This window comes from Apium graveolens, chromosome 3 (assembly GCF_009905375.1).
Source record: "Apium graveolens cultivar Ventura chromosome 3, ASM990537v1, whole genome shotgun sequence".
Lineage (NCBI taxonomy): Eukaryota > Viridiplantae > Streptophyta > Magnoliopsida > Apiales > Apiaceae > Apium > Apium graveolens.
In genome coordinates this window covers 187,947,309-187,969,636 of record NC_133649.1, presented here as the reverse complement: position 1 = coordinate 187,969,636, position 22,328 = coordinate 187,947,309, and the positions used below count along the sequence as shown (strand labels likewise).

General features: G+C 35.7%; 1 protein-coding gene and 1 non-coding gene across 2 annotated transcripts in view; one reads left to right on the top strand and one right to left on the bottom strand.

Moving 5' to 3' along the window:
• Positions 1-268: 268 nt before the first annotated feature.
• On the bottom strand, positions 269-375 carry LOC141715458 (small nucleolar RNA R71). The gene has a single exon (XR_012572221.1). It is a non-coding gene; the product is annotated as a small nucleolar RNA R71 (small nucleolar RNA).
• Positions 376-16,674: 16,299 nt separating this feature from the next.
• LOC141714751 (uncharacterized) overlaps positions 16,675-22,328 on the top strand; it is a 166,648-nt gene continuing 160,994 nt past the window's right edge. Inside the window, exons 1-3 of the mRNA XM_074518252.1 lie at positions 16,675-16,887; positions 17,297-17,371; positions 17,668-17,817. Of these exons, the coding sequence (XP_074374353.1) occupies positions 16,675-16,887; positions 17,297-17,371; positions 17,668-17,817 (438 nt within the window). The remainder of the gene's footprint in view (positions 16,888-17,296; positions 17,372-17,667; positions 17,818-22,328) is intronic.

Sequence of the window (22,328 nt, the reverse complement as noted above, 5' to 3'; positions counted from 1 at the left end):
CATAATTCAATGGGTACAGACTTCAGTCCAGTTTGGGGGTTCTCCAACGGAAGATCCCAATACACACATTAGGGATTTCATTGAAATATGCGACACCTTCAAGTTCAACGGTGTTTCTGAAGATGCTGTGAAGCTGAGACTGTTCCCATTCTCTCTGAAGGACAAGGCTAAGAGCTGGTTACACTCTCTACCAGCTGGTTCGATTACTACTTGGGAAGATCTTGCTTAGAAGTTTCTTACTAAATTCTTCCCTATGGCGAAGACAGCTGCAATGAGGAACGCTATTACTCAATTTGTGCAGCAAACGGGAGAATCGCTATGTGAAGCTTGGGAGCGCTACAAGTAGATGCTTAGGAAGTGTCCTCATCATGGAATTCCTGATTGGATGATCATCACTTCTTTTTACAATGGGTTGGGAGCACAGTCCAGACCCATGCTCGATGCAGCATCAGGCGGAGCATTATGGGCAAAGAGCTATAAGGAAGCTTATGATCTAATTGAACTGATGGCTGCTAATGAATATCAGTAACCAACCCAGAGATGTCCACAGGGCAAGGTAGTAGGAGTACTTGAGGAGGATACAGCTACGGCTATCACTGCTCAACTAAAGGCGTTGTCGATGAAGATCGATTCTCTGGCTAACTATGGTGTTAAGCAGATAATTAGTGTTTGTGAGCTGTGTGCAGGTCCGCATGCGACAGAGCAATGCGCTATATCTAGCGACTCAGATCAGTTTGTGAGCAACTTTCAGAGATCGCAACAACCAGTTCCAGACACTTATCATCCTGACAACTGGAATCATCCTAACTTCAGCTGTAGCAACAATCAGAATGTGATGCAACAGCCGTTCCAGCCATTTGGAAATAAGCTGTTCAACTCTCTTGGTTTTCAGCAACAACTCCAACTTCAACAACAAACTCATGATGCAGGTCTATCTTCAAATGAAAAATCTGAATTAGAGGAGTTGAGGCTTATGTGCAAAAACCAGGCTCTTATATGCCAAAGCCAAGCTGTTTCTATCAAGACTTTGGAGAACCAAATAGGGCAAATTGCTAATGCCTTATTGAATCGACCACCAGGAACGCTTCCTAGTGATACAGAAGCCAATCCAGGAAAGAAGGAAGTTGAAGAACATGTGAATGCCATCACCTTAAGGTCTGGAAAGGTCGCAAGCCCCCAAATTCAGCAAGATGAAGAGCCTAAAAAATCTCAAGATTCAGAAAATGCAGTTGTGGCTGAAGAAGATGTGCAGAAGAAAGTAGAGGTGGAACCAAGGAAGACTACTGTGGAACACACTCCTTCTGAGGGTAATACAGGGGAGAAACAGATCTATCCTCCACCTCCTTTTCCAAAGAGGCTGCAGAAGAAAAATCCGGATAAGCAGTTTGAGAAGTTTTTGGAGGTGTTCAAGAAACTTCATATCAACATACCTTTCGCTGAAGCTCTTGAACAGATGCCTAGCTATGCGAGGTTTATGAAAGGTATTCTCTCTCGGAAAGTGAAGCTCGATGACTTAGAGACCATTGCTCTCACGGAGGAATGCAGTGCTGTGCTGTAACAGAAGTTGCCTCCGAAGCTTAAAGATCCTGGAAGCTTCACTATTCCTTGCACCATCGGAAACTTGTCGTTCGACAAGTGTTTATGTGATTTAGGAGCTAGCATCAATCTGATTCCCTTATCTATCTTCAATAAGCTTGGTCTGCCTGATCCGAAACCAACATACATGTCATTACAACTAGCTGACCGTTCCATCGCTTATCCACGAGGTATAGTGGAGGATGTCTTGGTCAAGGTGGATAAACTCTTCTTCCCTGCTGACTTTGTAATTCTTGATTTCGAGGAAGATAAGAAGATTCCCATCATCTTGGGAAGACCATTCTTTGCTACAGGCCGAACTATGATCGATGTGAAAAAAGGAGAGCTTACGATGAAGGTTCACGATCAAAAGGTCACTTTTAATGTGTTCAAGGAAATAAAGCTACCCACAGCTAAAGAGGAGTGTTTTAAAGTAGAGCAACTGCAGGTTTTGAATGCACCTCCGTGGAAGAGGAAGTTGGATGTGCCATTCGATTCTCTTGGGTTAGCAGAGCTGAAAATTTCTCAGGAGTGTCTCGAGCCGTCTATTGAAGATGCTCCCACACTTGAGCTCAACCCACTACTAGATCACTTGAGTTATTCATTCTTAGGTGCACCCCTTGACAAGGGGTTGGGATATATCTTTGATGATGTAGAGGGTAGTCGAACGGATCCTACAGTGCCTATAGAGGGTTCTTCTCATGTGCAGCACATAGTTGATAGGACTAGTGTTGGTGATGAGCAGTACAGGCGAGTAACTAGGCGTATGGAGGCCATGCATGACATTCACCGTCATTTTGCTACAGATTTGACACATGCTTTCAGTACTGTTGTTCGAGACACTGGTGGCGAGGTTGATTGGCCACCTGATCCTCCACCCGAAGAGGGTAATCTTTCCGCCGACTAGGTATACCTGAAATCCTTATTATTACCTTCAATGAGGACATTGAAAATTTTAAGTTTGGGGGTGATAATGTAAGGATTAGTAGTGTGTGTCCATATAGATTCATATAGATTCATGTTGCATGTTTAGTTGTAGTTCATTCATATTTTTGTATGATTGTTCATTTAGGACATATTTGTTTGTTTTTATGTAATTTCATATATTTGCATTTTCATGCATATTTAGCATGATCCCTTAAGATGAACTATGATATTTGATAAGTTGATGTTGATTTCAGTGTGGTGATGACGAATAGAGGGATGTTTAAGTCCTAATGAATTGATTTGCATGCCAGAAACAAATATTTTCACAAAGTCTTATAGGGTTGCTTTTGATCTAGATCATGATCATACTTGTTTGTTGTTGAGATTTAATCACTTGGTTATATTTAGAATTTGTGATCTTCTCGTAGTGACGTAAAAACACTGATTCTTTTTATCTGGAGAAAAACTTGGATTTCATTGCTAGTTGTTGTAAGGCTAGGTGTCAAATGGCCAGTAACCGACTCATATTTTTATGAGTAGTCTAGGGTTGAATGAGATGGAGCGAAACACACTCATTCAGAAATTGTTGAAAAAAAAAAGAAAAGAGAAAAAAAAAAGAAGAAAGAAGAAAGAAAAAAGTATGTGTTTATGCATAATTGATCAAGAGTGAGCTCTTTCATACTTGAGTTATTAAGTTTTAGGGGACTTTGTGCCTAGTGACCTAAGGCTTTTATAGTCTGGGATCCACTAACCTAACGCTCGCTACATGGGTATTATTGTATAAGTCTTTTGGGACCTCATTCATTGCACGATCAAATAAGCATCTTTGTTATGTGTTCAATAATAGTGTGAATCCTTGTATAACTCTAGTAGAAAGGAGGTGTTGTGAGTCATAATGCGTTTAGTGTCTATTCTGTTTATAAACTTTTGATTGTTTCGATGATAGATAAGTTATGGTTATTGATCTAGTATCGAGAGTATATCTGTTAAGCATCCACACACGCACGTTTCTGGTTTGTGAGTTGGTTTGTGGGATTTACTTGAACTCTGTTTCAAGTTATTGCATTCTTAGAGGCATTGTTTTATTCATTTTCTTATGGTTATTCTGAGGGAATCGATTGTATTATCATTTAGTTGCATTCACATAGTTGCATTCATGCATTAGGTTTATTTTGTAGTTTTGAGTCTGTTTATGCTTGAGGACAAGCATCGATTCAAGTTTGGGGGTGTGATAAGTGGATTTTATATCCACTTGGAATGCTTTATTACAAGCTTAAATTGGTGTTTTGGACTCAAGTTGTTAGTATTTTCATGTGTTTTTGTGTTAATGCATTTCAGGTATCAGTTATATGAAGAAAAGAGCTTTTAAAGGAAATATGATGAAAAGTGATCAGAATTGGAAGCCAAGGCCATTGTCAAGTTGTAGAGAATCTCAATAGCTTCGCGTGGGCAGTTGAATCGCCTCATTCTGACAAGTAGAACTCAAGTTATGGTTAAAACAAGATTCATCAGAATATTTTTCCAGTCAGTAGCTGAGCGCCCGCTCAGCAGAGCTGAGCGCCCGCTCAGAGAGCTGAGCGCCCGCTCAGGAGAGCTAAGCGGCCGCTCAGGGCGCGGCTGGTCGCTGATTTCGCTGAAAAAGCCTTTTTTGAGTGGAATTTGACGATTTTAAGGGTCCAGGTCCACTAGGGGCGTATATATACTTAAAAAAAGGGTTTTCATCATCCGGGAAGATTGGGATACCAAGGAGAAGACCTAGAAGCACAGAACAACTCCGAAAAAGAAGATCTTATTTGCAACTTGTGATTCTTTGAACTAGTTGTAACTTTGGATGCTCGTTTTCGTTCTTGTTGAACCTTGATCTCGTTTATTCGTACTTTGATTATTATTTAGTTTATTAAGACCTTGTTTATACCATGCTTTCATTGGAACCCATGGTGACGATGAGTTCGATTATGGGCTAATCGTTGTCATGGGATTCTAGCGGATTTACTTATGGATTTCAATAATTAATTGTTTCGATATCTTGGTGTGTGGTGATTGTATGATATCCTAGTATTGGTTGTGCTTATTCATCTTATGTGCGTAGCTAACATATAAGATAACGTGTTAATCTCTATTGAAGCGACAGTGAATATAGAGGTTTAGAACTTGCCATGCTAGCATAGGTTCATGTATGTGTATGCATAATTCGTAGGTAACTCTAACCGTTTTACTTGTCCTATGTAATCAAGATAGATAACTTGTTCTTAAACCGTTATGTTGTCAAATTCTATAGACATATAGGGTCTCAATATAATTGGTGCCTATTCAGCTTCTATCTCTTTTGTGGATGTCTGGTAGAATGGTACTCGTGCAACGAAAGTTGGCGTTTATCAGTTTCGTGTTATCTGATTAGTGTCATCACCATCACATGCTAAGGTTAAGAACAATAAGGCTATTGAATGAAGTATTTAATGAAGTTAGGATCCCATGTTTGTCATATATAGTAATTCAACCTCAATTCTCTTAGTTAATGTTATTTAGTATAATCTCTTAGTTTAATAGAAACCCAATTTGTTATTTGTCTTAGCATTGAGCGATAACCATACATTGTTGCATAGGTGCATAAATTGAACTTAACCTAAACCAGTCTCTGTGGGAACGAATCTGATTTATATCTTATACTACTTGCGAACGCGTATACTTGCGTGAATATTAGCGCGTGTTTTCGCCCTAACAGGTTTGTGATTTTATTTAGTGTGACTTGGCTAGATCTGATTGGTATTTTGAGTAAGGTGTTTGTAGTTTGTTTGACTATAAATTTAGGCTTTTGAGATTGGATTGGTTGAGAGTCTGTTTGGCTTGGAGGTTTGAGTAAGTTTGATTTGTGAAACTTTTATTTCATAAACAGTTTTCTTCTTTAAATCCCCTTCTCCATCTTTTCCCTTTCTCTTCCCATCATCCTTCTTATCTTCCTTACCTTTTCTTTTCTCATACACCTTATTGCCTATTGCTTTAGAATATTGACTTGGATTTGAGCCAGAAGATTTTTGCTCATCCTTCTTCTGCTCATCATCATCCAAATCATCTTTTTTGTTAATTTGAGCTCTAGGCAACAGGTCATCGGCATTTCTTAGTATCTTCCTGATATCTTGATTACTTCATCATGTTTTACAGTCTTGTTCCTCTTTGTCTTCAAATCAGTTTCCAGTGACATAATTAACCTCAGATTCCCCATGACATAGTGCTTTGGGATCATGAAATGTCTGCACTTTTTGGATGATGAACAAATGTAGGTCACTCTCTTGCTAGGTTGGAGATATGCTTCTGTAAAAGCAGCTACTTGATCCTTCTTAAGTTCATTTAGTAAGAGAGTATCCTCCAGAATCACCCTATTGACTTTGTTGATTAGGATGTCCAACTTAGATGCTCTTTTGGATATGAGATAGTTCAGAGACACCTACATACATCTTTCCACACAAGAGTCATTTATATTGACAACAATCCTCCTCTCTGCAAAGTTATCTCTTGTCACCATAATCACCCTTAGAAAGTTGATATTTTTGTCCAAAACCTTTTTTTAGGTGAAGAAGTTGTTAGTTAGAGAAACCCTGAGAGCCCTAAGCAATTCATCAATTCTTTATCCAAACAGAGTCCCTCAGCTATTTTTTGTAGTCTCTCTTCCCCAACATCAACTTGACTTTTCTGAGCTGTGGTTTGGTTGGATGATGATTTTAGCAGTCAGGTTTCTATCCCCCTAGTCTTGGTAGCAGGCAAGATGAGAGGAGTAGGAATTTCGGGCCTAACTGCTTCTGGCAAGGCAGGAAGATGAATGTTTAAAGCATCCATAATAGATCCCAAATAAATAGAGTTTTGCATTTTTAGGTGTTTGTGGGAGTCTACTAGGGACTTTATATCCTATTGTTGCAAGATTAGTGAGAGCATGAACTTATCCTGTAAGAGAATCATTGGAGGCTTGAAGAGTGGAGACCTGTTATTGTAGAGACTGTATTTGTAGAATGGTTGAGGTGGAGATTGGTTATAGTGAGATGGATGAGAGAGGAGCACCAAAAATGGCTTGAACAGATTCTTTGTTCCTTCTATTAACAAGGCTGAGGTTTCATATATGGCTTTGTGAAGTTGCTTCAACTTGACCTTTGTGTCATTGTTGCTAGAGATTTATTTTTGGACAACTTAATGAAGAGACAAAAATGATTGCTTTAAGTTTTTGATGCTGAGCTCCATACCAGTCATATCAAACTTGGCCATTTTCTCAGCAAATTTGTTGAATGTATTTTTGATCTTAATCTGAGATGGCACAAGTTGATCAATCATGTCTGTCACCAACTTCCTGATCTTGTCTTGATGACTATCCAGTGTCTTTTCCAATGCTTTGCCAATAAGATGGAAAGCTTTAAGTTGTGCCTTGTAGACTTCTATGATATCATTATATACATCCTATGGATTGAGAGCCTTGGCATTGCTTCCTAGGATGGTGACATACTATTCTCTGAATCTGGCCAAGAATTCATCCATATCCAAACTGAAATCCTTAGATAATCAAGCATCCACATTCCCATCCTGCTCAGCTTTATCGATAATCTCATTCTGCTATTCTTCAGCATCTTCCTTATATGACAACAACATAGCTCGATAATCCTGATTGGACATGTCAGTTGTGAGTAACTGTTGGGTAATGTTTGCAAGGCCAGCTAATTGGTGTAGAAGGAGATCATTCATTGTAATTGGCTGAGTTTGAGCATCCTGCGGCAATTGAGAGATGAGGTGAGAACGTTGTTTACTAGTGTTTGAGGTAGATGGGATGTATGTTTGGGTTGAGGTGGAGGGGATAAAGCTGGTAGGTAACCCTATGACATGAGTCACAGTTGAACTCATAGTGGGAACTGTGGTTAGGACATTATGTTGTTCACCAATAATTGAACCTCTATTTGAATTGAAGGGGATTTGACCAGGTTACTGTCATGTACCATGGCCTCAAACCCCTGTTCTTCTTGCAAAAACCTGGCACTTGAATGTGCTATATTTGCCTATCCAATAGATGGATCATTGACAATTGTACTCCCAGCTTCAATTGTCAGTGCAATTTTAGCTAGGGTTTTGAGGGATTTGTCCCTACTTGAGGAAACTCCAATTGAATTGAAAATGATTTAGATAGCTCCCCCTCAGGAGTACTACCCTCAAACCTATCAATCTTGTTTAGCACATGAAGGTGCTTGAGTAACATCCACAGGGTCTTTAGTTAAAACTGATGAAACCCCTGTGGTTTTTATGGTGTCATCAAGGTTTACCCCAACTAGTAGCCTCTAACCATCTAAATGTGGTTCTTCCCAAAAACTAGTAGCCTCTAAAAACTAGTAGCCTCTAACCATCAAGGTTTAGCTAGTGGTTTTTATGATATCTCATATTTTTGATGAGATATCCGTTTTGAGTGTAGCATGCAATGTCGACAGCTTCTTCCCAAAAACTTGGCGAATTGACATCCTGGAGCATTCTTCTAGCAGCTTCAACTAGAGTTCTATTCTTCCTTTCAACTACCCCATTTTGATGAGATGTCCTTGCAGCTGAGAACTCTTGAACAATACCCTTGTATTTGCAGAATTCATTTAAAATTACAATCCTGAATTTTGTGCCATTGTCACTACTCAATCTTTTCACACAATTTTGATCTTCATCCTGCTTCTCAATCTTCTTGATATGTTCAATAATGATGTGTGGAGTTTCATCCATTGAATGCATAAATTCTACCCATGTTTACCTTGAATAGTCATCCACCATCACAAGTACATATTTTTTTCTAGAAATAGATAAGACATAAACTGGTTAAAATAGGTCCATGTGAATCAGTTGCAATGGGGCACTTATGGAATTCACAGTTTTAATTTTGTGACTGGACCTTTTCATTTTGCTTATTTGACAAACCTCACAAAGTTTATCTTGAGCAAATTCGAAATTCGGCATGTCTTTGTTAAGTGGCAATTATATCCACTTAGAACGCTTTATAAAGGCTCAAACTGGTGTTTTGTACTCAAGTTATTTGTGCATTTGATGTGTTTTTGTAGTGTTTTGCATTCCAGGGCATAATCGGGAGAAGGAATGGTTGTACAATGTTTTTATGCTTGGAAGAGTGTAGGGAAGGAGCATTGGATGATAGCGCGCGGCCGCGCCAGGTCGGCTTTTCAGAATCCTGTTGCTACTAGAATATTGATCTACTGGACTTTTGTATTGTTTTGGGCTGGTATTTAAAGACATCTTAAAAACGTTTTTCACAACTGAGACTAAGGAGAAGAGGACGAGAAGACCCAGGAGTACAAATACAATGAAGGAGAAGAAGAACTTGTTTTACTTGTGATTCTTTGATTGAGTTGTAATCTTGGATGCTTGTTCCCTTGTTTGTTGAACCTATTACTCTTGATTACGCACTTTGATTATTTATTCAGTTTATAAAGACTTAGTTTATTATACTATGCTTTCATCGGAACCCACGGTGATGATCAGTTCGATTATGAACTAATTATTATCGTGGGGTTCTAGTAGATTTACTTATGGATTTCAATAGTTAATTTGTTTCGATATCTTAGTATGTGGTGATTGTATGATATCCTAGTATTGGCTGTGCATATTCATCTTATGAGCATCGCGAACTTATAAGATAGCGTGTTAATCTCTATTGAAGTGAAAGTAAATTTAGAGGTTTAGAAATTGCCATCCTAGCATAGGTTCATGTATTTGTTATGCATGATTCGTAGGTAATTTTAACCATCTTACTTGCCCTATGTAATCATGATAGATAACTTGCTCGTTAAACCTTTATGTTGTCAAATTCTATAGACATATAAGGTCTCGACATAATTGGTGTCTATTCAGCTTCAATCTATTTTGTGGATGTCTGGTAGTAGGGTATTTGTGCAATGAAAGTTGGTGTTTACTAGTTTCGTGTTATCTGATTAGTTGTCATCACCATCGCATGGTAAGGTTAAGAACAATGACTTTGAATGAAGTAGTAATGAAGTTAGAAACCCATGTTTGTCTCATATAAGTAATTCAACCTTAATTCTCTTAGTTAATTCTAGTAGGTATAATCTCTTAGTTTAATAAAAACCCAAATTGTTAATTGTCTTAGCATTGAACGATAACCATATCATTGTTTAATAAGTGCATAGATTGAAGTTAACCTAAACCAATCTCTATGGGAATGAACTAGAAAGAATTCTATATTACTTACGAACGCATATACTTGCGTGTAAATTTAGAGCGTGTTTTCATCCTAGCAGTCTCTCACTAATTCCTTTCTCACCAAGGAATTAATTGCTTTAAAATTCAGGTGAGAGAGCTTCTTGTGCCACAGTTTGCTTTGCTCAATTGATGCCTTGGTATAGAAGGAACATATACAATCCTTATATGCTGAGTATAGATCTGCAACAAACAAGCTTCGTTTCCTTGCTCCTTTCAAAGCAACTTCACCAGTCATTTTGCTGATAATTGAGCAGTCTTATTTGTCAAATAAAACTTTTAATCCACCATCTGTGAATTGACTGACACTTAGGGAATTTACTTCAAGACCAGCTACCAGTGCTATATCTTTAATGACTATATTCCGAGAAATTAACTTGCCATATCCCATTGTGAATCATTTGTTGTTGTCTCCAAAAGTCACTAATTAGCCAACCATGTCCTCAAATTGTGATAGTAGGGCCTTATCACCTGTCATATTTCTGGAGCATCCACTTTTAATGATTTATATGACTCTCTTCATTTTACCCTGCACACAATGAGGATTAAGTGTGTTTAGCTACCCAGGCAGTGTTGGGTACTTTTTTTTAATATAAGTTATAGAAGTAGAATTTGATGATTCAGAAAGAACGGTGTTCAATGATTTATTTGCATTTTTCTTTTTATTTTTAGATCCAAGGTTAACTGCTTTAAGATCTACTCTCAGTTTATTACAACTTGTCATCACTTTCATATTACAAGAAATGCAATCAAATTTGTCACAGAAGAAATAGGGATCTTCGGCCTTTGCTTCATTATATTTGCATGCTCCCACTTCTGGCTCACTAAAAACCTTTTTACAAAGGTGAGTTATGTGATTGGTTGAGCCACACTTTTGACATTGTTTCCTGGGAGCATCTGCAACAAATGCAAAGTTGTTGCTCTTGTTCACTCCAATTTTCCCATTCATGTTCTTCTTCTTCTTTCCTACATTCTCAGTCTTGACTTCCTTGATTGGTGTCTTAGAAACTTGATTGGCCATGGGCTTCTTCTTAATTTCATTAGTAGGAGTGGTTTCTTCAATTTTCTTTTTATTGTCTTCATCTTCAAGTTCTTGCTTGATGACCAACTCAACCTCACTGAAATTAACCTCGCATGCCTTGAACAAAGGTACATCAACTTTTCTCAGCATAACCGGGACATCTTGATTTGCAATTACCTTACTTTGTCGCCTTCATTTTTCTTGTTACTATTCAAGGCATCTAGTCCAAACCAACAGCTATATTAGCACATAGTTTGTTCTTCTCATGGTATTGTCCATCCAACTGAGATGCATTTCTAAAAGACTTCAATTTGACCTCATTCTTTTCCAGTTTTTCCCTTAAAATGGATTCAATTTCACTTGCAGAGTTGAGCTTGTTTTTCAGATACTCATTTTCCTTCTTGACTATTTCAAACTCAACAAGCCGTAACTCCAATTCTTGCTTTTCAGTCTCAAGCTTCTCATTTGTCTTTGACAGTCTACTAACTTCCTTAGTAGCCGCCACCATGCTTGTGTGGATATGAAACATTTCTACACTCATCTTTTCAATAGTTTCTTTATATTGACTTGTATTTAGATCAGTGGTAGTTAAAGTTGGTATCTCTGATTTTGATGAGGATGATTCTCCTTGCTCAAGATCCATAAGTGCATAATTTCCGAATTTTTCATTCTCATAATCTTCATCAGTATCATCCCAACTTTTGCCTTCAGCTATATAAGCCTTTCCTTGTTGTTTCTTGAAGAGAGCTGCATACATTGCTTCTAATTCTAGATAGGCTTTATCCTTCTTCACTTTCTTTGGCTTCATTCACTCAGTTGCAAAGTGGCCCAACTCATTACAGTTAAAGCACCTTATTTTTGATCTGTCAATGGATCCAGTTTTGTAGCCACCTTTGCTAGCTGAGTTAAACTGAGTTTTTGGTTTCGAGTTCTTGCTATTTGAGGACCGTCCCTTGTTCCTGAAAAACCTTGGCTTTTTAACCATGATATTGGAGAATTTCTAGCCAGATAATCCATTGATTAATCCATCTCATGTAGCTCATCAAGGGTGTAGTATTCATCTTCCTCTATCTCCAAAATGACTTGTTCCTGAGGTCCCTTGTTCTTTTTCTTAATAGAATGAATGACTGGAGTTTGAGCATCTTGTTCATCTTCACTTGCTTCATTGTCATTGACCACAAAGGCACTGGATCCATCAACCACATGTCCTTGGTTTTCCTTCAATGACTTTCTTTGTAACATCTCAAGCTCATATGTTTTCAAGATCCCATACAAGACTTCTAGTTTCATTCTGCTCAAGTCTCTTCCTTCTCTAATAGTTGATATTTTCTATTCAAGATGGTCAGGAAGGGCTAGCAAAAACTTTAGGTTAACCTCCTCAGCTTCATAATATTTATCATGAAGTTGCAAGTCATATATCAATTTTTTGAATCTTCAAAAACTTCAGTAATTCATTCTTTAGGCTTTTCCATGTAACCCTCATATTGAGACACCGGTATTCTCCTTTGATTAGATTTTACTTCCTTTATGCCCTTTCACAAAATTTTAATCTTCTCCGAAATATGTTTGGCTGTGTCACAGTTGACAATATTATTGTACATAACATTTTCAAGTGACTCTATCATTATTAGTTGTAGGCCACTGTCCAGAGAGACTTTTTCCTTTTCAGGCTCAGTGTATTTTGAGGAGTCTTTAGGGGAAAAATGAGCTGGAATGACCATGTCTCCATTAGTAGATTCATCAACCCTTTCCATGGGAATAATAGGGCCATTCTTGAGAATCTGGATGTACATATGTTGGCCATATTTATGAACAACATCTTTTTCTTCCAAAGTGTATAGTTGATTTTATCAAAGGCTGGAATCTTGATACTACTTATCTTTTGTGCACTCATTCTTCCAAGATCTTTATCTGTTTACTTTCATATTTTCCTCTGATACCACTTGTTAGATACTGAATGCAAAAGAGAGGAGGGGTGAATGTATTTCTTGGATTTTTAGCCTTTTTAAGCTTGTTTGGATTTTAGTTGAACAAAACAGTTTAGATTTTGCAGATATATTGTGTTTACAGAAATAATCAACAAGCACAGTATTTTCAGAACTCACTTAATTTGTACTAATTAAGTTTGTCTTGCTATAAATTCTATGTTCTTAAGAAAAATAAGAACTCAGCTTCTATCTTGAGATAATACAAGAAAATCTAGATATGTTTGTTACTTGTGAACTAAGGACCACTGCATGCTTTATAGATTAGCAGCATGGGTTTACAAGACTTGCACTAAAATTTACTAAACTACTTTTTAAAGAAACCTTTTTCTATTTCCAACTCTAGCTTAGCAAATTTGTGCAGAATCTTGCAGGTCTGTGACCATCCTTTGTCCAGTTAAACTTGGCCCTTGATCTTGTATTCTCTCAGCTACTTTGTAGGCTTTTCAATCTAGTTGATAGATCGTTTATTGGCTGATAATCTTGAATCTGGAACTTGTCTGCATTTTGTATTTGAGAAGTATGTCGAGATCTCTAGTTTTTTCTATAGAGAAATGACATCTCAATAAGTATAATGACTTATCGAGATCTCTGAGTTCTCAATCGGTATACTTGACTTGTCGAGGTCTCTAGATCCTTGCATGTGAAATGACTTGTCGATATCTCTGATATCTCTATATAAGAAATTGACTTGTTGATATCTCCAATTCTTGACATCTTCATTTGACTTGTCGATATCTCCGAGTTCTCTACATGTAGAAATAACTTGTCGATATCTCTGAGATCTCTATATACACATTTTGGCTTATCGATATCTCTAAGATCTCTATATAAGAAATTGACTTGTCGATATCTCCAATTCTTCACATCTTTATTTGACTTGTCGATATCTCTATGACTTCTCTATAAGCCATTTTGGACTTCTAGATAAGTCATTCTGGACTTCTCGATATAACTTGATCTGTGACTTGTCGATATCTTGACTTAAAAGATTTTTCATAGAACAACTTTATTCAGTTAAAAGAAATTGATGACATCAGCTTATAAACTATCAGAGTTTATTATTAGCATTGATACCAGAGTTTAACAGAAGGTGACATCAACAACATATGTCATCGGCATTTACTGATCAGTAAATAAACATAAGTATTTAGTCACTTCAGCTAAAAGTCAGGAGATATCAAAGAAGGAAAGGGTTTGCAAAATTCAGGTCGGTGAAGGACTTTACTTCTAGGAGCAATCAAATTAAGGATATATTTTATGATTCCTTATTATAATAGAATATAATTCCTTATTTGATTGTGTAGCTGTGTAGTATATAAGCACAGATTAGGTTAACACTTTATGTCACGTATTGATATATCTTTTGTATAACCTAACAGCTCTCAAGGATATCTGTTCATCCTTTGGGAGATTAGTTTGCAACCAGTTTTTAGTATTTATTACAAAACTATTTATCCTGTTGAGTGTTTAAATCTATTTATCTGCATAAACTGTATTCACCCCGCTCTACAGTTGCATTAAGGACCTAACAATTGGTATTAGAGTTTGCTGTTGATAAACAAATAGTTTAAGATCTAATAGAAACAGATAAATAATATTAAACTATGAAGCATAGGAACCCTAAAGATGAAGACTGGATAAATACAAAGAATCAAAAGATGGAATTAATGCTCTAAATTCGTAACCAGGTCATGGAAGAAGTTCATTAATATGTTCAAGCCTCCGTAAAGAATAAGATGTCAAAGGACTTCCACCGTCAGTGAAATGATTTGATTTGAAGTATTAAAGATCAGGGGTTCATTGACTGAAGAAATGAATAATCAAAGAAGATGTATCAGTTCATAATTGTCAAGGAAATTGAATTAAATCAATTCATGTTAGTTGTTTATGAACCAGAACAGTGCACCAAATATCAACATATCTGAAAGGGTTTAATTTAATTATACAAAAGATTTATTATTGATATAATTTAAGAAGTCAAGAGATTGAAAATTTTCAAGTCAAAAACTAAGTCTTGTGGTCGCAAGTCAGCCAAAGTTCTAAGTCAAGAACCTTCCCTCTAGGTCGCAAGTTAGCAAAAAGGAGTAAAGGGAAAAGCCTTCCATGTGGTCGCAACTAAGGAAGAAGAATTGTCTAAGGCAATGACTTGGCTCTTGGTCTCAAGTAAAGGCAAGGAGACAAGAGATTGGTCGCGAGTAAATGAGAATTGGTTAAGGCAATGACTGGCCTCTTAGTCGCAAGTAAAGGCAAGGTGACATGGAAGATTGATCGCAAGTAAAGAAAAAGGCTAAGACAATTTTAGTTTGCTTGTGGTCCCAAGTAACAAGTAAAGGAAGTCAAATTTACTAAGCTTGTAAACACAATGTTGTGCTGTTGAATTTATTGTAACTAATCATTTGTTTGATTAGATTGTAGCAACCTCAAGGTTTATATTAATAAAATAATATATTTCTCAAATTGTTTTGTGTCTATTTTGATTCCTTATATATAACGAAGAACTTGAAACGAATCGAAAAGGATTGTAGGTATCATATTCAACCCCCCATTCTACGATACTTTGGGACTAACAATTAGTATCACTACTTGTTGATTGACATACAAATCAAGATCCGGAGAAAGAAACAAGTTCTTGAAAAATTTCTTGAAATTTTTTAATTTTTAAAAATTGTCATTTCATGAAATTTTTGAATTTTAAATAATTTTAATTCCGCCAAGATGATTAACAACCAAAGAATTGGAAGTATCAAGATTCCCCCATTTGACAGAGATAATTACAATCTTTGAAAGAAAAAGATGATGATGTTTATGAAAGCTTCGAATCCATTATATATTGGGATATTACTGAATGGCCCTTATATTCCAATGGAAGTAGTTGATGAATCCACTACTGCAAGTGATGCAAGAATTCCTTCCTCATCCTCTCCCAGGGATCCGTCTAAATATACGAAGACTGACAAGGAGTTGATGAATCTGGACACAAACCTTCAACTCATAATAGTGGAATCGACCGATAATGATATGAGTCATCAACTTCTAGGAAGTAATAGTGCAAAGGATATGTGGGAAACCATTGAGCTGTTGATGGATGGTACAGAAGAAGTCAAAGAAAATAGGATGGATATTCTGAAGACTCGGTATGAGGTGTTTAAACTTCAACCCGAAGAAACACTGCCTTCACTCTTTGAAATATATACAAGACTGTTAAGTGAAGTAAAGCTACAAGGGAAAGTTAATCTGATACGAGAGTGTAACAGAAAAATTGTGTTGACTCTGCCAGTTCACTTGGAGCAAAATAAGAACCCATGAATTGGAACAAGAGCAGAGAGCTATTATCTATGGCCCTGATTCTGTTGACAGTAAGAGTACGGCACTTGCAAAAACCACTACACTTGTTGTTCGTTAACCTGAAACTCAAGAACTCAAGGTTGCACCCTCCTCAATAATCAAGAAAATTGTTTAGCTGAAATTGCTCATGGTAAGCCAGTGGATGAAAGTGAGTTCTATACTTAGGAAGAACTTGAAGAGTTGGAGGATAAATCTATGACATACATGTCTGCAAAATTTAGTCATGTTAGATTCGGAAGAAAACCCAACTACAAGTCAAGGGGTTCATCTGGGAGATTTCAAGAAGGAAGCTACTTGTAAGGGTCAAGCTCCAAGGAAGGACTGAAGTCAAGCTGGGTAGACAAAAGCCAAACAAGATGTTACAACTACAATGAGTTGGGACACTTTACATCTGATTACAGAAAGCCCAAGGCAACAAAAGGAAAATATTCCTATGAGAAGAAAGAAACTTATGAAGATATGAAGAGGCAGAATGAGAAGCTGAAACAGAAGTTGAATGCTTATGTGGTCAATGAAAAGGGAAGAGCATACATTTCTAAAGAAAAAAGCTAGGATGATACTGATTCAGATGAAGAGGAAGAGTATATGAATCTAGCTCTTATGGTAGACTCTATAGAGGAATCACCACAATCATCTCAGATTTCTGAATGTACAACTATTGATATGCTTGTATATAAACTTGAAAATGATAAGTTAGTTCTTAGATCTGAGAGTTTGACCTCTAGAAATGAAGAACTAGAATTTCTTGTAGTTGGCTTAGAAGACCTTAAGGAAAAGAATGAATACTTAGAGAATAAGGTAAAGTGGAATGCAAACATAGAAGCCATTCCTAGAACCTAAATTGCTGATTTAGAAAAGAAGTTACAGGCATTTAAGAAAGCAGCTTTGCTCAGAAGGAGATAATTGATAGTCAAAGATTTAAATCTAAGGCTTCAATATGACTTGACTATTCTAAGCTAGCCATTAAGAAACATAGTGGTGCATCAGAGATAAAATTAATGATGTTGTATCTTTGTTGTTCACTGAGTCTGTTTCAGAACCTTTGGATGAAGTAAGTTTGCTAATCAATGAGGAATTGATTGCTGAGGACATAGAGAAAGAGAAGGTAGAGGAATCCCCTAAGACTCCTAAGGCTCCAGCTAGTAAGGCTAAACTCAAAGTTGGCCTAGGTAATCAGGTGGATAACAAATGACCTGACACATTTAAGAAACCAGACATCATAGATGAACGTAAGACTGGTGAGAGTGTTACGGTTAAGGCTAAGAAGAATAGAAATAGTAAGGTAAGTGTAAATAAGAAATCTGATTTTGCATCTTCCTCTTCTGCATATAGATAGTTATGTAATATTTGCAATTCTGCTGCACACCTTACACATGCATGCACAAAAGCTAAAGTAGAATTTGTTACATCTTCAAGTGTGCCTACCATGCCTAACATGCTTAGTTTTTATTAGCCTTGTGGCATAGTTGGTTGTATGCCATGTGCATTTGTTACCATGACTGAGTATTTTAAAATTATCATGAAACTTCTAGCACTTGCATTGACACTAAGATAATCATTAGTAATGAGCACAAACAGGAAAAGAATGTAGTACCTCCTGTCTCTAAGTCTGACAACTCTGTTGAGACTAGCACTGAGAAGGATTCAGTCAAAGTGAAAGCTAAGCCAGTTAAGGTTTCAGTTGATTCTGATTCTACCCCTAAACCTTCAGGACCCAAGAAAACTTGGGTACCAAAGTCCTCTTAATCAATCTGTGTATGAAGGGTAAGGTTTGAAAGGAAAAGATCATACGGATTCGGGATAGCGGGTGTTCTAGGCACATGACAGAAGAAAAGTCCTTGCTCACAGGTGTGGTTGAGAAAGTTGGCCCTATAGTTACCTTTGGACATGACAACAAATGATTTACTAAGGGATATGGAAATTTAGAAATTGGGAATGTCATCATTGAAAATGTAATATCCCATATTTGCAGATATTATTATTATTATTCTATTTGAAATTGTTTATGTGATTTTATATGATTTTTTGTGAATTATATGATAGTTGGAGTTGATGTTTTGGATGTTTATATGTGATATTATTTGAGTATTTTAATTTGTAATATGTCCAGGATAGAATATAGATAATTATGATATTTTTCTGATAATTTTTGGACTATTATATAAATTTATAATGATTTATGGATTTATTAATTATTTTCTGAATAATTAGAAAACTATTTTATGAAACTGGCAATCGTCCAACCTCAACTATTTTTACGTATTTACAACCCGAAACTCTTCCGAAAACTCCTTCCGAACCTAATCTAGTAATTCCGGACATTTTCCGTGTTTTACCTTTTTCGATCCGGCTTAGGGTTTGACCCATACGTGTCCCGCTATACAATTTTCGATACGATAAACGTTTGGATAGATCAACATAACCCGTATTCTCGAGAGACGGGATATTTTACATTATTTTCTCATAGGGTGTTTTATAAGAAGCTCGGTTTTGATAATTATCCAAATTTGGTATTAAATTGTATCATTTTAATAGTTACTTAGCGGCTAAGTAATCTATTTTCGGATATGATATGATTCAATGGGATACTCGTTACATGTTTAAGATGCATTTATATGAATCGATCTGTAATTTGGACTCGTGTTTATTTGCGTCTTTATCGAGGTACTCATTTTATCTCGTTTTATGTGCATTTAAATGCATTCTATGCGTTTTCAGGATTTTTTGTTAATTTAGGAATCGTTCCTGTGTTACAAAAATCAACGGACCGGGACCCCACAGGACGTCAAAGCCCACAAAATTCATGTTGTTATTTTTATAGAATCATTCGTATTTCAAATACCCAACATTTTTGCATTATTCACAATTTTTGCGGAATTTTGATACAAATTTTATATTTTACAATTTTTTAAATTATTCTTCGTAATTATTATTTTGGGGCTTAATAATTTTAATTAGGGGATACAAACACCCTTAATTAATTTTAGGGATATAATTTTAGGTTTAATAAAAATAGTTGTATTATTTTTATTTTACTCATTAAATTCAGAAAAATTCAGAAAAATTAAAAAGAAATTTGAAGAACAAGAAGGTGGGGGTGTTCTTGAGCTAAAGAATTAAATCTCAATTTTGGAAGTGATTCTGAACTCCAAATTGTAAGTATGAGTAATCAAAATGATTGGATTTTAAAATTCTACTTGTTTCAATTATCAAAAACAATCCTAGATTAGTGAATTGTAATTTCGTTTTTAGGGTTCTTGGTCAAGAATTAGGTGTTTGATTTCTGTGGATTATTGAATGATTTAGTTGTTAGAATAAGCATTTAGATGATCTGAGGATGCTATTTATGTATTTTTCGTAATTTTTGGTATGCTAAATCGATGAACCCGAGTACTCGGGTTTTTGATTTTTTATTTTCGATTTCTTGAGTTATATGGATTTGTGTGGTTGATTAGGATCATGTAAATAGATTGTACTCCTTCTGAACATCATTTTGATATCAAAATCATGAAGTTTGGTTTAGAATTCAGGCGATTCGACTGTTGGCCGGACTTTGTTCGCCGGATTCTTTGAATTTGGCCGGGATCGACGAACTCCGGATTGTTTGCACTTATTGTTGATTGCTCTGAGTTTCAGAGGTTGTAACGAGTATTTTTGGGGCAAAAAACGGTTTGAACCGTCTGTTTTTTCCAACCTGCGAGGCTCATCGGAAGACCTCGAGCTCGCCGATTTCCGGGGTTGAACCTAGATTCCGGTCGAGTTCCGGCCGGTATCTGGCTTCCTCCCCCCAAACCCCCGCCTGTTGATCCATATTACCCCAACTCTGTTTCGGCAAAAACTGTCTCTGCAATTTTTTTTTATAAAAAATCAAAATTCATTTTATTTCCTAAAATTCATTTCTTTAAATTTTAAACTTATTTAATTATTAATTCTAAATTCTAAAAATCATTTAGTTAATTACTTTAATTCTAAAAGTTATTTTCTTCTATTATTCTTCAAAAATCTAATTTGATTTAATTATTTATAATTTATTTTAGTTAATTATTTATGGATTTAATTAATTGATTAAATCAGTAATCAATTGATTTTATTCATAAATAGTTAAATAAAATATAAATTATTTATAATTAATTCAAATAAATTCTAAAAATTGTTTTTAATCTTTTAAAAATAATATTTTGGTATTTATAAATTAATTAGTGTTATTATTAATTGATTTATTCCTAGATAATTCTTATTTTGTTCGTAATAAATAAACCGTTCGTCCGTTTAATACGAAATGAACGCGTATAGACTCAGAAAAATATTATGCTTTCATTAAAAATACTTTCGAGACCCAAACTCTTTTTTTTGAAAGTTCGCTTGTTTTACGAATCATTCTGAGTCGATTTTTGAGCGAAAAATCATATTTTTTTTAATCGTACAGATTCGAACCTTTTGACGAACTGAGTTATATGTGATATGAATTATGTGATACGTGAGTTATTTGTTTACGTACTATGTGAATTACATGCGTACGTGGTTCATGAGTCTTGTTTTTGACTATTTTCTTTATGTGTGGGCTATCATATGGGTAGACAATAGGATTTTTGACGCGCAGTTCGTCGAGTAATTATCGTTTAGACGAATAAAATTGTATATTTTAATTATAGATACGGATCGCTCGAGTTGATCAGGACAAGACGTTGGATAAAGATTGAAATGGAATGGTGTTGGTTATCAAGCTTCTAGCAATTGCTGGAGCAGTATATCAGTGAATTGTTAGAATAAAAGACGACAATATCTCGAGATGCCAGACTGAGATAATTGCGTTTCTACGAGTGTGACTAACTGCTAAAAACCCAAAAGCAATTATCCTTATCATCACTTATTGTTCAAGTGATATTTATTTTGAATCTTTTTATGCAAGTATTGTTTTCCCTATTCTCAGTTCAGAATAAATAAATATTTTACATATCGATGAATTATCATGCAAATATTCTTCTGCTATTCTATGTTCAGAATAACTAAGTGTTTTTTACTTATCAGATGAATGGATTTATAAATGTTTTAGGTTTTGAGAAAGATAATTTTGTTGCGAGTATTCCTGCCTAAGTGAATGGGGGAATAAAATTATTTAGGATGTCGATTGATTCGGCTCCTTTTTAATAAAATGTTTTAAGTTTGGAACGGTTACTGGTTACATCGTAGGTGATCGAGATACCGGTCTAGCTGTAATATATTTCAAGGAGAATATATGCCTTTTCTGGCGCCCTATAGGTACCGTATGGATGCGGGATACGGGTAGTACCTATATTTACGGTATGGCTGCAGGATACCGGTGTTGTTTCGTGACTGATCATCAGGAACATCATGAAATATAATTGGTTCCAATCTAAACTGTTGTTTCTAAATTGTTTTGATAATCATAGAATAAATGGTTTATCAATTGTTTCTGTTTTAGATTAAAAGTGAAATGCAGTGTTGATTCAGTTTCTGATTTTTGCTGATACTTACTTTGTTAAATATCAAAGGTGGTATTAGTACAGATGATTGATGTTGACTTCAGTATGGGATGTTGTGAGCATCAAAGTTCGTATTGATATCTAATTTGATATGACAACAAAATAAGTATTAATTTCAAGAGTTCGGTTTTGAATAAGGTTTATGATTCAGTCCATAATCATTGGTTCTTGTTATTGTTGTTTACGATAATTCTGTAAACACAGTTTTACGAGTTTTATTCTCGTCAAGATTCAAAGTATTACTGAAGCATTTCGCTCAAAAATATCAAAAGGATTTTGAATACTGAGAAGGAATCAATTTTGGGATTCCTTAACTAAATTTTCTGATTCAACAATTATGATTTTTAAATATTCTGCTCTAATGCAGAAGTGAGTTTTATATCAAAATGACCCTATATTTGCTATAATGATCTTGCTGAGCTAATATTTCGCTCATACTTTCCTGTTTTTAAATTTAACCTCCAGTGAGGATTAAATTGCGTTGTTTAGCCGCGTAATTCAAGGAAGCAAAGAAGAAACTTTTGGAAGGTGGTTGGTCCAGGATTTGCGGACTAGTGTAAGTTTTATCGTTTAAAGTTGTTTATATTATATTATATTATAATTGTGTTATTTTATAGTTGGGCCTAGTATACTTCTTTTCGAAGTTATACTAGTGGGTTAGTATTGAATTGGAATTTGTTGAAAAGAGTTTTAAAAGAAAAAAAAGTGAAAATTTTATTTGTGGAATTTGGATTT